Source organism: Pelophylax lessonae (assembly GCF_965119305.1).
Source record: "Pelophylax lessonae genome assembly, chromosome: 4".
Lineage (NCBI taxonomy): Eukaryota > Metazoa > Chordata > Amphibia > Anura > Ranidae > Pelophylax > Pelophylax lessonae.
The window spans coordinates 59,199,631-59,212,632 of NC_138771.1; the positions used below are offsets into that span (position 1 = coordinate 59,199,631).

Here is a 13,002-nt window from a genome sequence, read left to right on the forward strand (position 1 = left end):
GACAATTGCGCGGTCGTGCGCCGCTGTACCCAAACAAAATTTACGTCCTTTTTTTCCCACAAACAGAGCTTTCTTTTGGTGGTATTTGATCACCTGTGCGATTTTTACTTTTTGCGCTATAAACAAAAAAATTGCGTTTATTTTGAAAAAATAACAATATTTTTAACATTTTTTTATATGAAATTCCCCCCCAAAAAAATGTAAAAATCAAAATTTTTTTAATTTTTTGGCCAATTTGTTTTCTGCTACCTATGTTTGGTAAAAAAAAAATCACAATAAGCGTATTTTGATTGGTTTGCGCAAAAGTTATTGCGTTTACTAACTAAGGGAAAGATTTCTGTAATTTTTTTGTGTTTTTTTTTAACGCGTAATGGCGGCGATCTGCGATTTTTTTTGCGGGACTGCGACATTGCAGCGGACAGATCGGACCCTTGACTGACACTTTTGGGGGTATCAGTGACATTACTGCAGTAATCAGTGCTATATATATGCACTGTTACTGTAAAAATGACACTGGCAGGGAAGGGGTTAATTTTATTGGAGAGGGAGGGGTTAATGTATGCCTGGTGCTTACTAACGTGTGTGGGGGGAGGTGACTGAGTGACACAGGCACAGATCGCATGTTCAGCTATGCTGAACCCTGCAATCTGACCCTGCCTGTCACTTAGGAGATCCGCCCGCTTGTGTTTACACAAGCGGGCGGATCTCCACACTCGATTCCCCGACGATTGGGGAAGAGCAGCGGCAATCGCCGCTGCTCCTCCCCTTGCCCGACTCCCGCTATGACTGAATACAGTGGGAGCGAGCTTCCGGCGGCGCGCGTGCGCCGCTGAGAAAGGGGAGTGTCTGATGACGTAGGTCTACATCGCCAGACGATAACGAACTACTTTGCCGCAGTAGAGCTCTAGTGAGCAATGTTCCCTTTAAACTGCGCGCCTGAGCGGCAGCGCAGTCTAAATGACGGTCCCGCGCAGTACAATGTCAGACGGCGCAGCCGCGCAGTGCGCCCCGAGAGCCCGCCCATTGTGTTACAATAGCGAATGAAAATTCGCTATTGTCACACGGATCCTCCTCCTGGCCAATCAGGGAGCGAGTGCTCCAGCCTCCTGATTGGCCGAAAGGCATACCACCTCATTCCATTGGCCGAGGTCCAAGGAGGAGGCGGGAGGACTGAGGAGACGCGGGAGCCGGGACTAAAGAGAAGCTGCTGTGACTCGTCGGCTCGTGAGGTAAGTGCACGGGTCTCGGGGGGGACGCTGGCATCTCTGCATTGATTGGGGGCAATGCTGTGGCACTCTGCAATTTATTGGGGGCAATGTTGTGGCACTCTGCAATTTATTGGGGGCAATGCTGTGGCACTCTGCAATTTATTGGGGGCAATGCTGTGGGCACTCTGCAATGTATGGGGGCATTGCTGTGGCACTCTGCAATTTATTGGGGGCAATGCTGTGGCACTCTGCAATTTATTGGGGGCAATGCTGTGGCACTCTGCAATTTATTGGGGGCATTGCTGTGGCACTTTGCAATTTATTGGGGGCAATGCTGTGGCACTCTGCAATTTATTGGGGGCATTGCTGTGGCACTCTGCAATTTATTGGGGGCAAAAATTAGAGGGAACATTGCTAGTGAGCAAACGGCAAGTGGTTAAATAAGCAGGTGGGTCTTCTGTCAGTTTCTCTGATGATTGCGGGAGACCGGCGGTCCTCCGGTGGCCCGCCTCCATCTGTGTCTAAACATAGCGGGAGCACGGCTCCGGCGGTGCTCCGCGTGCACAAGATCGCGTAGATCTACGTGATTTTGTGCAGCCGAGCCGCCCTGCCACAGTATATCTGCGGTGGGCAGTCAGCAAGCGGTTAAAATACACCTATAATAAAAATGATAGAACCTTCATTTCTTTGTAAATGGGCAAACCTAAAAAATCTGCAGGGGATCAAATAATTATTTTCCCCGCTGTATATCCACAATCCCTTAGACAAAACGAGCAGAACATTTTTTATTTATTTTTTTCCCCGGAGTTCTTCTTTAACTAAAGCAAATTCAGGAGTATCCTATACATGTAGCCTTATACAGATATATTGCACCTCTGAACACAGCACACCATGTGAATGTAGTGTAAAGCCTGCACATAGTCATTGTGTGAATAAAGTGTGCACAGCTACAAGAGATGCAGGATTGAATTCACTAAAGGACAGGAATTTCATTGCATCCGATCAGATGAAGTGAATGCAGCTGCAGCAGATCCATTGAACATTCTTCTCCTTTACTAGATTATCCAATTCTTCTCCTATGTCTTTGCAGGCTTTCTCTGTCTCCATAGCTGGAGAATAGGTCCTGCCCACTTCCTGTTGTCACTGTAATCACTTCCCTGTCTAACACACTATCTTCTATATACAATAGTGTGTACAGCAATGTCTGAGGTCGCCCTCCTCCTAGAAGCAGCAAACTTTGCAGCTGAGAAGCACAAGAGGCAGAGGAGGATGGACATAGAAAAGACGCCGTATATTAACCATCCTATAGGTAACTCATTCTTCTATTAGATACAACTATTTTATGTTATGTAACTTTATAATAGTACGGCGGATTCCTGAGATCACAGGTCTAGGCAATCGGCTGCGGCTGAGATCATAGGTCTATGCGATCAGCTGCGGCTAGGATCACAGGTGTATGCGATCAGCTGCGGCTGAGATCACAGGTGTATGCGATCAGCTGCGGCTAGGATCACAGGTGTATGCCATCAGCTGCGGCTAGGATCATAGGTCTATGCGATCAGCTGCGGCTAGGATCACAGGTGTATGCGATCAGCTGCGGCTGAGATCACAGGTGTATGCGATCAGCTGCGGCTAGGATCACAGGTGTATGCCATCAGCTGCGGCTAGGATCACAGGTGTATGCCATCAGCTGCGGCTAGGATCACAGGTCTATGCGATCAGCTGCGGCTGAGATCCCAGGTGTATGCGTTCAGCTGTGGCTAGGATCACAGGTGTATGCCATGAGCTGTGGCTGAGATCACAGGTCTATGCGATCAGCTGCAGCTAGGATCACAGCTCTATGCGATCAGCTGCGGCTGAGATCACAGGTCTATGCGATCAGCTGCGGCTAGGATCACAGGTCTATGCGATCAGCTGCGGCTAGGATCACAGGTCTATGCGATCAGCTGCGGCTAGGATCACAGGTGTATGCCATCAGCTGCGGCTAGGATCACAGGTCTATGCGATCAGCTGCGGCTAGGATCACAGCTCTATGTGATCAGCTGCGGCTAGGATCACAGCTCTATGCGATTAGCTGTGGCTAGGATCACAGGTGTATGCGATCAGCTGCGGCTAGGATCACAGGTGTATGCGATCAGCTGCGGCTAGGATCACAGGTGTATGCGTTCAGCTGAGGTGAAATCACAGTGTATGCGATTGGCTGCGGCTAGGATTAAATGTATGCGAGCAAGTCAAGTGAATAATATATATATAAATATATACACACACGGTATCTCACAAAAGTGAGTACACCCCTCACATTTTTGTAAATATTTTATTATATCTTTTCATGTGACAACACTGAAGAAATGACAGTTAGTAAGCACCTCATAGGGACACACTTAACCCTTTGATCGCCTCTGATGTTAATCCCTTCTGTACCAGTGTCATTAGTGCAGTGACAGTGCATTTTTTTAGCACTGATTACTGTATTTGTGTCACTGGTCCGCAAAAAGTGTCCGTTAGATGTCCAGTTTGTCCACCGCAATGTCGCAGTCCCGCTAAAAATCGCTGATCACCGCCATTACCATTAAAAAACTAAATAAAAAAAATTTCCATAAAAACAGTGCATCATTTGTAGACGCGATAACTTTTGCTCAAACTAATCAATATACACTTATTGGGATTTTTTTTTTTTTACTAAAAATATGTAACAGCATACATATTGGCCTAAATTGATGAAAATAATTGTTTTTTTTTTTTGTTTCAATTTTTTTAATGGCTATCTTTTATAGCAGAAAGTAAAAAATATATATATTTTTTTCAAAATGGTCACTCTCTTTTTTTGTTTATAGTGCAGCAACCTAGTGGTAATGAAGCTAACTGCACCTGCCTACAGGTTGGTTGCTCAGCATTTCTACAGATGATGGGGAGATTCCTCATCAATTTGGAGAGTGATTGGTGGTTAGAATGTATATGTCCATTGTGTACAGCACTGGAAGTGAAGCGGGGGGATTCTCCTCTCTTTTCTCTGATCCTCTGATCACCTTTGTATCTGTTTATGTTCTAGGTGTTGCTAGAATATTATCTCACGAAGCTGGAATCGACGATCTAGCTGTGCTACAGGTAAAGATGTGTGTGTACATGTGACATTATGGTCAATGCAGTGCCTTGTGTTTTATCTGACATTATTTTTCCTAGGTAATATGAGATGAGGGAATTCAGCTCTAGTTTTTTAAGGCTCCATTCACACTTGTATGACTCCAAAGTTGCAACTTTGACGCAACTTTGACACAACTTTGGATGGGTGCAACTTGGATACGACTTTGGCTTTGACCAGTGATAATGGACAACTGTTGCATTGCATAACATTCAGGTACGACTTTCATGCAACTTCTGGGGGTTAACATTGAAGTCTTTGGCCCTCAAGTTACATGAAAGTCGGACCAAAGTAGTGCATGAACTACTTTGAAGTTGCTGCAACTTTAAGTCACGCATTAATGATGGGTTATCATTGGAAAACAAGGGGAATGACTTGTCATGCAACTTTGATGTCCAAAGTTGCATGACAAGTCGCACAAGTGTGAATGAAGCCTTAGGCTTTCCAGTCCACTTTTATTGAACAAAATTAAAGTTTGAAACAGAACAGGCAATTTTCACCAGCAAAACAAGTAAATCCTGAGTCACCTGGCTTTCTCTTCAGCAGCACTGCTGCACCCTTCACTGGTCCCTTAGACCAGTGGTCCTCAACTCCGGTCCTCAGGGCCCACTAACAGGCCAGATTTTAAGTATTACCTTGGGGAGATGCAGACTAGAGTACTGCAATCACTGAGCAGCAAATTATATCACCTGGGATGTATTTCAGTTATCTTGCAAACCTGGCCTGTTAGTGGGACCTGTAGGCCAGGGTTGAGGACCACTGCCTTAGACCGTCTCACCAAGCCCTCCTGGCTCACTGGGCTGCCCTGGCTTGTTCAGCCTGTAGTTACCTCACCCTGCTGCACAGGCCCGCTCCCCGGCCTCTCAATAGGAGATCTCCAGGTACCCCAGGCTGTCCCACTACTCTGAGATTTACAGACTCCCTCAGTCCCCTGGACTCATCTAGTTGCTTCAGCTCTCCTAGTCCTCCAGACTCGCTCAGCTGTCCTGACTCTCTCACTCCTCCAATGTGGAGTTCTGTCTTTAGGAGCACCTCTCCTAACAGGAGTAGGCCTGTCTTCTGGATGGATGTCAAACAAAACCAAAAAATATTCCCAGCTCAACTTACCGACCAGTCTGCAACCAACTGAATGATCCTGTCTAACAGTAAGTTTGCACACATTTGCAAATACAGGCATAAGCTGCAGAGCCATTTCATGGCCCCCCAGTATTATTTGCACTCCTAACTAAATTTTGAGAGCCTCCATAGTAGAATCACATTCATTATATTGTATAGATAGAGGGCAGGTGAGCCTGGAGGGAGCTCACCCCACCTTTAAGGCACAGGGGCGCACTGGACACCCAGCATAAAGCACAATGGCAGCAAAGGTGTCCAGTGCGTCCCCTCACCAGTATTCCAACAGTACAAACAAATGGCCACTGCCAACACTTAAAACTGGCCTTTGCAGCAAGGAGCACATGGAAGGGTGACGCATGTCAAACAAAACCAAAGAAAATTCCCATCTCAACTTACCGAACAGCCTGCAACCAACCAAATTATCCTGTCTAATAGTATGCATTAAAAACAGGGGTTTAGGTTGCACACATTTGCAAATACATGCATAAGCTGTAGAGCCACTTCACAGCACCCCAGTATTATCTGCAGTCCTAACTCTAAAGACACTTTCACACGGGCCGGCCGATCAGGTCTGCCTCTTAGTTTTTCAGATGCATGTCTGCTGACACCTGTGCCATACGATCCGATCCTGTCTGCCAAAAACAGACGGATGGTGGTCCTATTCTCCATTCATCTGGTGGATTGGATGGCATTGGATGGAAATGGACAGGCGGTCCGTTTCTATCCAAATGCCTCATAGAGGATAGCAGGACTGTGTCTGCTCTGCATAGCGGAATGGACACAGACCTGTAATCTGCCTGCTCAGCAGGGATCAGGAGAGAGATCCCCTGCTGAGCAAGCGAATTTCGCTTAGTGGAGGCGCTGTGTGAAAGGGGCCTTAATCTGTCATGTGGATGGAGCACACACCTGTCTCCTGACAGCATCCCTGAGCTACGGCCAGGCCTCGCTTATAACAAGTGTGCACAACTGCACCCTCACACAGCCTGCATGTGCTGCAATAGGACCTGATACTAACATACTATTCCCAACACACGTGTTCCTGCAGAGTGGCTTTAAGTGTTAATGGGTGATGTAGCGACCACCAACTGGAACAGAGGGTAAAGAAAGCGATAGACTGTCACTAGCACACCACAGATCTCCAGAACGGGTCCAAAGCTTTATTCAGCGATCACATCATTATAATAGAAGCAATGTTTTGGAGCCTTGCACAATACCCCTTTGGGCATGTGGCTAGTCATATGCCTGATGAAGGTGTCCTACGAGGCTCAGAAACGTTACTTCTGTTATAATAATGTGATCACTGAATAAAGTTTTGGACCAGTTCTGGAGGTCCGTGGTGTGTTGGTGGCACTCTCTCGCTCCAATAAGACATGAACACAGGATTAAAGACTTCTCACCCAAATCCAAAGTCTCCAAGCTCCACACCCTGATCTGCGATTACAAAACCCAGACAAAAACTGAAAGCCCAGCCTTCTCTGCTCAAAATTTTGTGGTGCCGCACACTTTGCACCAGTGCGAACCTTGTGTCCCTATACTCACAGGGCCTAGCACTGTCCCGTAGTTTATTAGGAAGGAAAATTAAGGCCCCTTTCACACACTCTGTCCGTCGAACAGAGTCCGTTTTTCTCAGCGGGGGATCAATTCGCTGACCCCCCCACTGAGCAGGAGGATGACAGCTGTGTCTTCGCGCTGTGTGCAGAGACACAGCTGTCAGTTCCCCATGCATCTCTATAGGGGAAATCGGATGGGAACGGAGCGTCGGTCCATTCTCATCCGATCCGATCCGCTGGACGGATGGAAAATAGGGTTTCAATCCGTCCAGATTTGACGGGTCGGATCGGATGTCAGCGGACATGTCTCCACTGACATCCGATGCCCCATAGGGATGCATGGGGGGACCGTTCAGATCTGCCAAACAAAAACGGACAGGCGGATCTGAACAGTCCGCCTGTGTGAAAGAGCCCTAAATGTATAACATGTGCATGAAACCTCAGCTGGTGGATATGCTGAAAATGATGAAATGTAATTACATCTGTAATTGATCTTTAGGTTTAAAATTTCTTTAACAAAACATAGAGTATTGAGAGTGGTTCAATCATAATCTGATTATTGGATTGCCTCTCCATGGTTGTGGCTAGGGATGAACTGGTGTTTGCTTGGAACCAGGTTGGGGTCAGAACAAGAAAGCCAACTGGTCTAGTGAGCCATGGGGGTGATTCCCCATGCTGCAGCTGAAGGAGAAGGGATGCTCGTGACACGACTGACCTAATATTGCCTCATTGACCTATTATGGCCCTTTGACTATATTAGGTCAACAATATCCCGAGCAACCCCACTGCTTTGTTCCATCAGCTGCAGGGTTGTGAATCCCCCTGTCTGCAGCTCATAGGACCAGCATGACATCTGTGTTCTGACCCAAACCCAATTCCAAACAAATGTAAGCTCATCCCTAGTTGTGGTTCATATAGGAAATGGTGTCATCTGACCAATAATAATAAAAAGATTTCTCCTCTCGGTGGGATTTTGTAGGCAATGAACGAAAGAAAGGGATAAAAAATTCATCAATTTTATTGAACAGTTATACAAAAATACATAATAAAAATACAAAGCAGAGCAAAAAAGCTTCTGGCATTAGTAATAGTAACAACACATGTCATAGCTGATAACCCTAAGTAGAGGGAAAATCCATCCAACGCGTTTCAAAATATATCTTGAACTTTTAGTTCTATTCTTCCTCAGGGATTGTTTTCCCACTCTACAATGGAAGGAATGACAATAGTTCCATAAATCACAATTCTGCATGAGATCAAGGTTACATTGCATACACGTAGAGATGTTATGCCATCACTGACCACAGGGGGAGAGAAGACCCAAGGGACAATCCTTCCTCCAAAAAAAGGCCATATATACAGTATATGGCCAAGAGGGGGAAACAACGGCTTGTTCAAGTACTGTATATATGGCTTTTTTTTGGAGGAAGGATTGTCCCTTGGGTCTTCTCTCCCCCTGTGGTCAGTGATGGCATACGTGTATGCAATGTAACCTTGATCTCATGCAGAATTGTGATTTATGTAACTATTGTCATTCCTTCCATTTTAGAGTGGGAAAACAATCCCTGAGGAAGAATAGAACTAAAAGTTCAAGATATATTTTGAAACGCGTTGGATGGATTTTCCCTCTACTTAGGGGTATCAGCTATGACGTGTGTTGTTACTATTACTAATGCCAGGAGCTTTTTTGCTCTGCTTTGTATTTTTATTATGTATTTTTGTATAACTGTTCAATAAAATTGATGAATTTTTTATCCCTTTCTTTCATTCATTGCTTACAAAATCCCACAGAGAGGAGAAATCTTTTTATTATTATTGCTTACTATTGGGATGATGGCAATCTTTACCGTACATGATCTGAGATACCCTTATGCATGGTGTCATCTGACCTACTCCAACCCAAATGATAAAGAGAGTACTGTAGGCTTTTGATATAATTTAGGACTAAAACCATTATATGTAGATTTGCTGAACGTGTGCTGAGAGATGGGTCCTCCTTAGGAAACCATGGAATAACGGAAGAAAATCAATGACAAAAGACAACTTTGGCCAATGTTGTAACATGTATTAATTTTAAATGATGGGAATAAACGCCATTGTAAGCACTCCTGGCAATGTTACTGTCTCAGCCTCTGCCACTGTCACTTCTTCTAGACAGCTTGGTTTTTATATAAATGTGAAGAAAAATATAAACTTATAAAAAAAAAAAATTCAATATACTGAGTTCTAGTTCATTATATAAACCCTTTATATCTGAATATACAATTTTAACTAAAAAATGTTCAAAAACAAAAACTGGTATCAAAAATTCCCCCTATAAATTTGTTTCCCAGGCAGCTCTACTACATGATACAGTGGAAGATACAAACACAACGTTCAAGGAAATCGAGGAGAAGTTTGGCCAGGAGGTGATGAAGATTGTGGAGGAGGTGACAGATGATAAGACTTTACCGAAGATGGAGAGGAAGCAGCTGCAGATTGAGCATGCACCCCACTGCAGTCACAAGGCCAAGCTGGTCAAACTAGCCGATAAATTGTATAACTTGCGAGACTTGAACCGATGCTGTCCAAATGGTAGGTATTCCTGATCAGGGCCGCTGATAGGGGGGGATCACCAGTCCTCCTGTAGGGGGCCCGGGCACACAGGGGGGCCCAACAGCACGGAGAATCCGTGCGGTTGGGCGGAGGGGCAAATACAGAAGGAAGCCCTGTGTGGCTCTCTGTAGGGGCTGAAAGACAGTTTCTCCCCCTCCTGCCAGCTTTTAGCTGCTGCAGGGAGAGACACAGACACAGGGCATCGTTCCTGTAATTGCTTCTCCAACACCGATCCCCCTCCCTGTTCTGCCTGCTTCTGGTTCCTTAAACATTGTAATAAATAATTTTAAAATAATTGTAGATTGTTAACATTTAAAAAAAAAAATTATATATTTTTTCCCTTTAAATTCTCTGTTATGTTTGTGTTCGCTAATAATGTTTTCAGTGTATTTTTAGTGAGAATTATGTCTTTATAAATTCAGGGTGGGGGGTCTGCCAGTTAGGCTGTATGGGGCCCCATGATTTCTAACAGCAGCCCTGTTCTGATAGAAAGATTGTAACTTTGTCCATTGATACAATTGCTGCATTTATTTATTAAAAGTCTCTGTCTGAGGATGTTTGTATAGAACACTTAGGTCTGGACAATCCTGTGTGTTCATCAAAACCCTTAGGCTCCATTCACACCTATCACTGGCAGAATTGCTGCGATTCTGCTCATGGTTCCAGATTTGCAGCGGAACGCAAAACGCTGATATTATTTCTTAATGGCACCCAAACACAGATTGTCAAGCGACCAATTGAGCTACAGGTGCGGCAAAAATCGCAACCGCAAACGCTCCGGTACACAAGCTTCTTTGGAGCATTTCTGGAGTGGAGGGAGGCCCATTCAAATAAATGGTGCCGCTCCAAAAACGCTCAACTAAAAAACAAAAAAAAAAGCAAGCTGCAGCAGCTGTCGCTGCGCTACGCTCAGGTGTGTAGGTGGAACAGATAGAGGTAGAGCCCATAAGTAGTCTGAGGCCTGACAGCAGAATGCAGAGTTCCTGGGTCCAGTCCTGCAGGAGGTGACACCTGCACAGGGGGCTCTGCCCCTGGGGCAGAGAAAGCTAGGGGAACCCTTATGAAGACATTGAGGTACCAGCTGGGCTTAGCTGGGGGGGGGGGGGGGGGCTACTGAAGAACCTTGGTCCAGAGACTGAACTGAACCAGAATGAAGTGGATGGGAGGAAGTCCAACCATCCGGTGGCAGAGTGAGTAATTAACCCTCTTTGTCAGAGGAGGAGTGACTGTAGAGTACTTTGAGTATAGGACACTATCTGTGGGGACATTACCAGACATCCCAACCTGCAGAAACTAATTTCAGGGAGGTGGCACTCCGCGCCACCGCAAACAACTCACCCCCCTTCCCAATTTAACACAGCCAGAAGATAATGAAATGAAATGGAATCAGTATACAGAGATTACTCTAACCACCATGATCACTTCAGTGATTTGAAGTTGTCATGGTGGTAGGAGTCAGAAACACTGCACATGCTGGGATATTTACAGTTATGTGCTGGGGGATAGTTGCACTCCTAGCACATGTGACTTAGGCAGACAGAAAATGTCATGTCCTTATTCATACATGTATAAGCAAGGACATGACATTTTATTATGACAGAACACAGCTAGGTATTAAAAAGCACATTGCAACAATTCACACACACTAATGCACATACCCTTTCTACTTATTTTGCAGACTATGCTGGTCTCTGTGGTATTCTGGTCTCTGTGGTATTCTGGTCTCTGTCGGTCTCTGTGGTATGCTGGTCTCTGTGGTATGCTGGTCTCTGTGGTATTCTGGTCTCTGTGGTATGCTGGGCTCTGTCGGTCTCTGTGGTATGCCGGTCTCTGTGGTATGCCAGTCTCTGTGGTATTCTGGTCTCTGTGGTATGCTGGGCTCTGTCGGTCTCTGTGGTATGCTGGTCTCTGTGGTGCCGGTCTCTGAGGTATGCTGGGCTCTGTGGTATGCTGGTCTCTGTGGTATGCTGGTCTCTGTGGTGCCAGTCTCTGTGGTATGCCGGGCTCTGTGGTATGCCGGGCTCTGTGGTATGCCGGGCTCTGTGGTATGCCGGGCTCTGTGGTATGCTGGGCTCTGTGGTGCTGGGCCCTGTGGATATCCCGGCAGGGCTGAGGGCGGCAGTGTCAAAGCTCAGCTATCAAGACTGAGAATGGAGCCACTATTTCCTCTGTAGTACCGGCTCACAGGCGGAGTGATAACAAGTGCACTCCGCCTGTGAGAGGAGGAGACATACAGAGGAAGCACACGGCTGCAGTAGAGAGCAAAGCCGCGTGCTTCCTCTGTATGGCTCCTCCTCCCACAGGCAGAGTGCACTTGATATCACTGTGCCTGTGAGCCGGTACTACGTGGGAAACAGCGGCTCCGTTCTCAGTGATCATGACAGCTGAGCTCACCTATGACACTGCCGTCCTCAGCCCTGCCGAGATATCGCCCTGCCCTTGTGGGTGTCTGTGAGTGCAGGCGAAATGCGGGAGACTCCCACAACTTGCGGGAGACTTGAGATGTCTGCATTACTTTGCAAGTTCAGTACAGCCAAGAGTTGAGCATGACAGCCAAAATTTTGCCCAGCACACCCAGGAGTTGTGCAAAACAGTCAAGAGATTGCAGTGCCATCAGAGGCTGTGCAATACTATTAGTCTGCATTTTGTACTTATCAGTCAGAAGCCAAGCAGTCCTCAAGCTTTACAGTTGTTGCAATTCTGGGGTATCCCATGCTCTTCATCCCTATCTAGGTTCCTGTTTCAAATAAAACCACAAATGAAACCCCGGCCTAGACTGATCCTTGAGCCAGAAGAAGAATGCCAAAAATGTTGTGTGCCTGGCTGTGTGAGCACTGAAGGGGTAAACAAAGCCAAGCTACCAGCGGCTCTTATGGTGATAGCGCTACAAAACCAACATAACCGGTCCTATAAAAAATATGTTGTCCTTATATCTACATGTTTCTCTTTTGCAGGTTGGTCAAAGCAACGGGTCCAAGAATATTTCCAGTGGGCTTTCCAGGTGGTAAACGGTCTACGTGGCACAAACCCAGCCATGGAGAAAAGCCTGGATCAGCTATTTAGAGACAGGGGAGTTGCTGCCTAACTCCACAGAACAGACTATTAAGATGTACATGTGTCATAAGAGGAGCCAGGCGGGCATTTCATTCGGGTCCTTCCAGTGTGCGCACAGCACCCCAACTAGTAACTTTCTTTATTTTATTTTTTTTTAATTTATAACTCTGTTTATTGTACTTAAAAGGTTGTGCAAAATTACAAATATACAATATTCCAATGTGTGCCTATATATGAAACAAAAGGAATGTAATGGATATTGCCCAAAAAATAATAAAAATATGAACATTTGCAGTCTTTTTAGTGAAATATTTAAGTCCAGCCAACAAGGTCCTCTCCT

At 45.7% G+C, this 13,002-nt stretch overlaps 1 protein-coding gene across 1 annotated transcript; it reads left to right on the forward strand.

Annotated features, from left to right (window-relative positions):
• Positions 1-2,408: 2,408 nt before the first annotated feature.
• HDDC3 (HD domain containing 3) lies at positions 2,409-12,769 on the forward strand (the record flags this gene model as incomplete). Its single annotated transcript, XM_082253249.1, has 4 exons — positions 2,409-2,517; positions 4,258-4,313; positions 9,347-9,587; positions 12,563-12,769. 4 exons carry the CDS (start codon positions 2,409-2,411, stop codon positions 12,691-12,693), a joined length of 537 nt encoding a protein of 178 aa, XP_082109375.1. The 3' UTR covers positions 12,694-12,769.
• Positions 12,770-13,002: the final 233 nt, after the last annotated feature.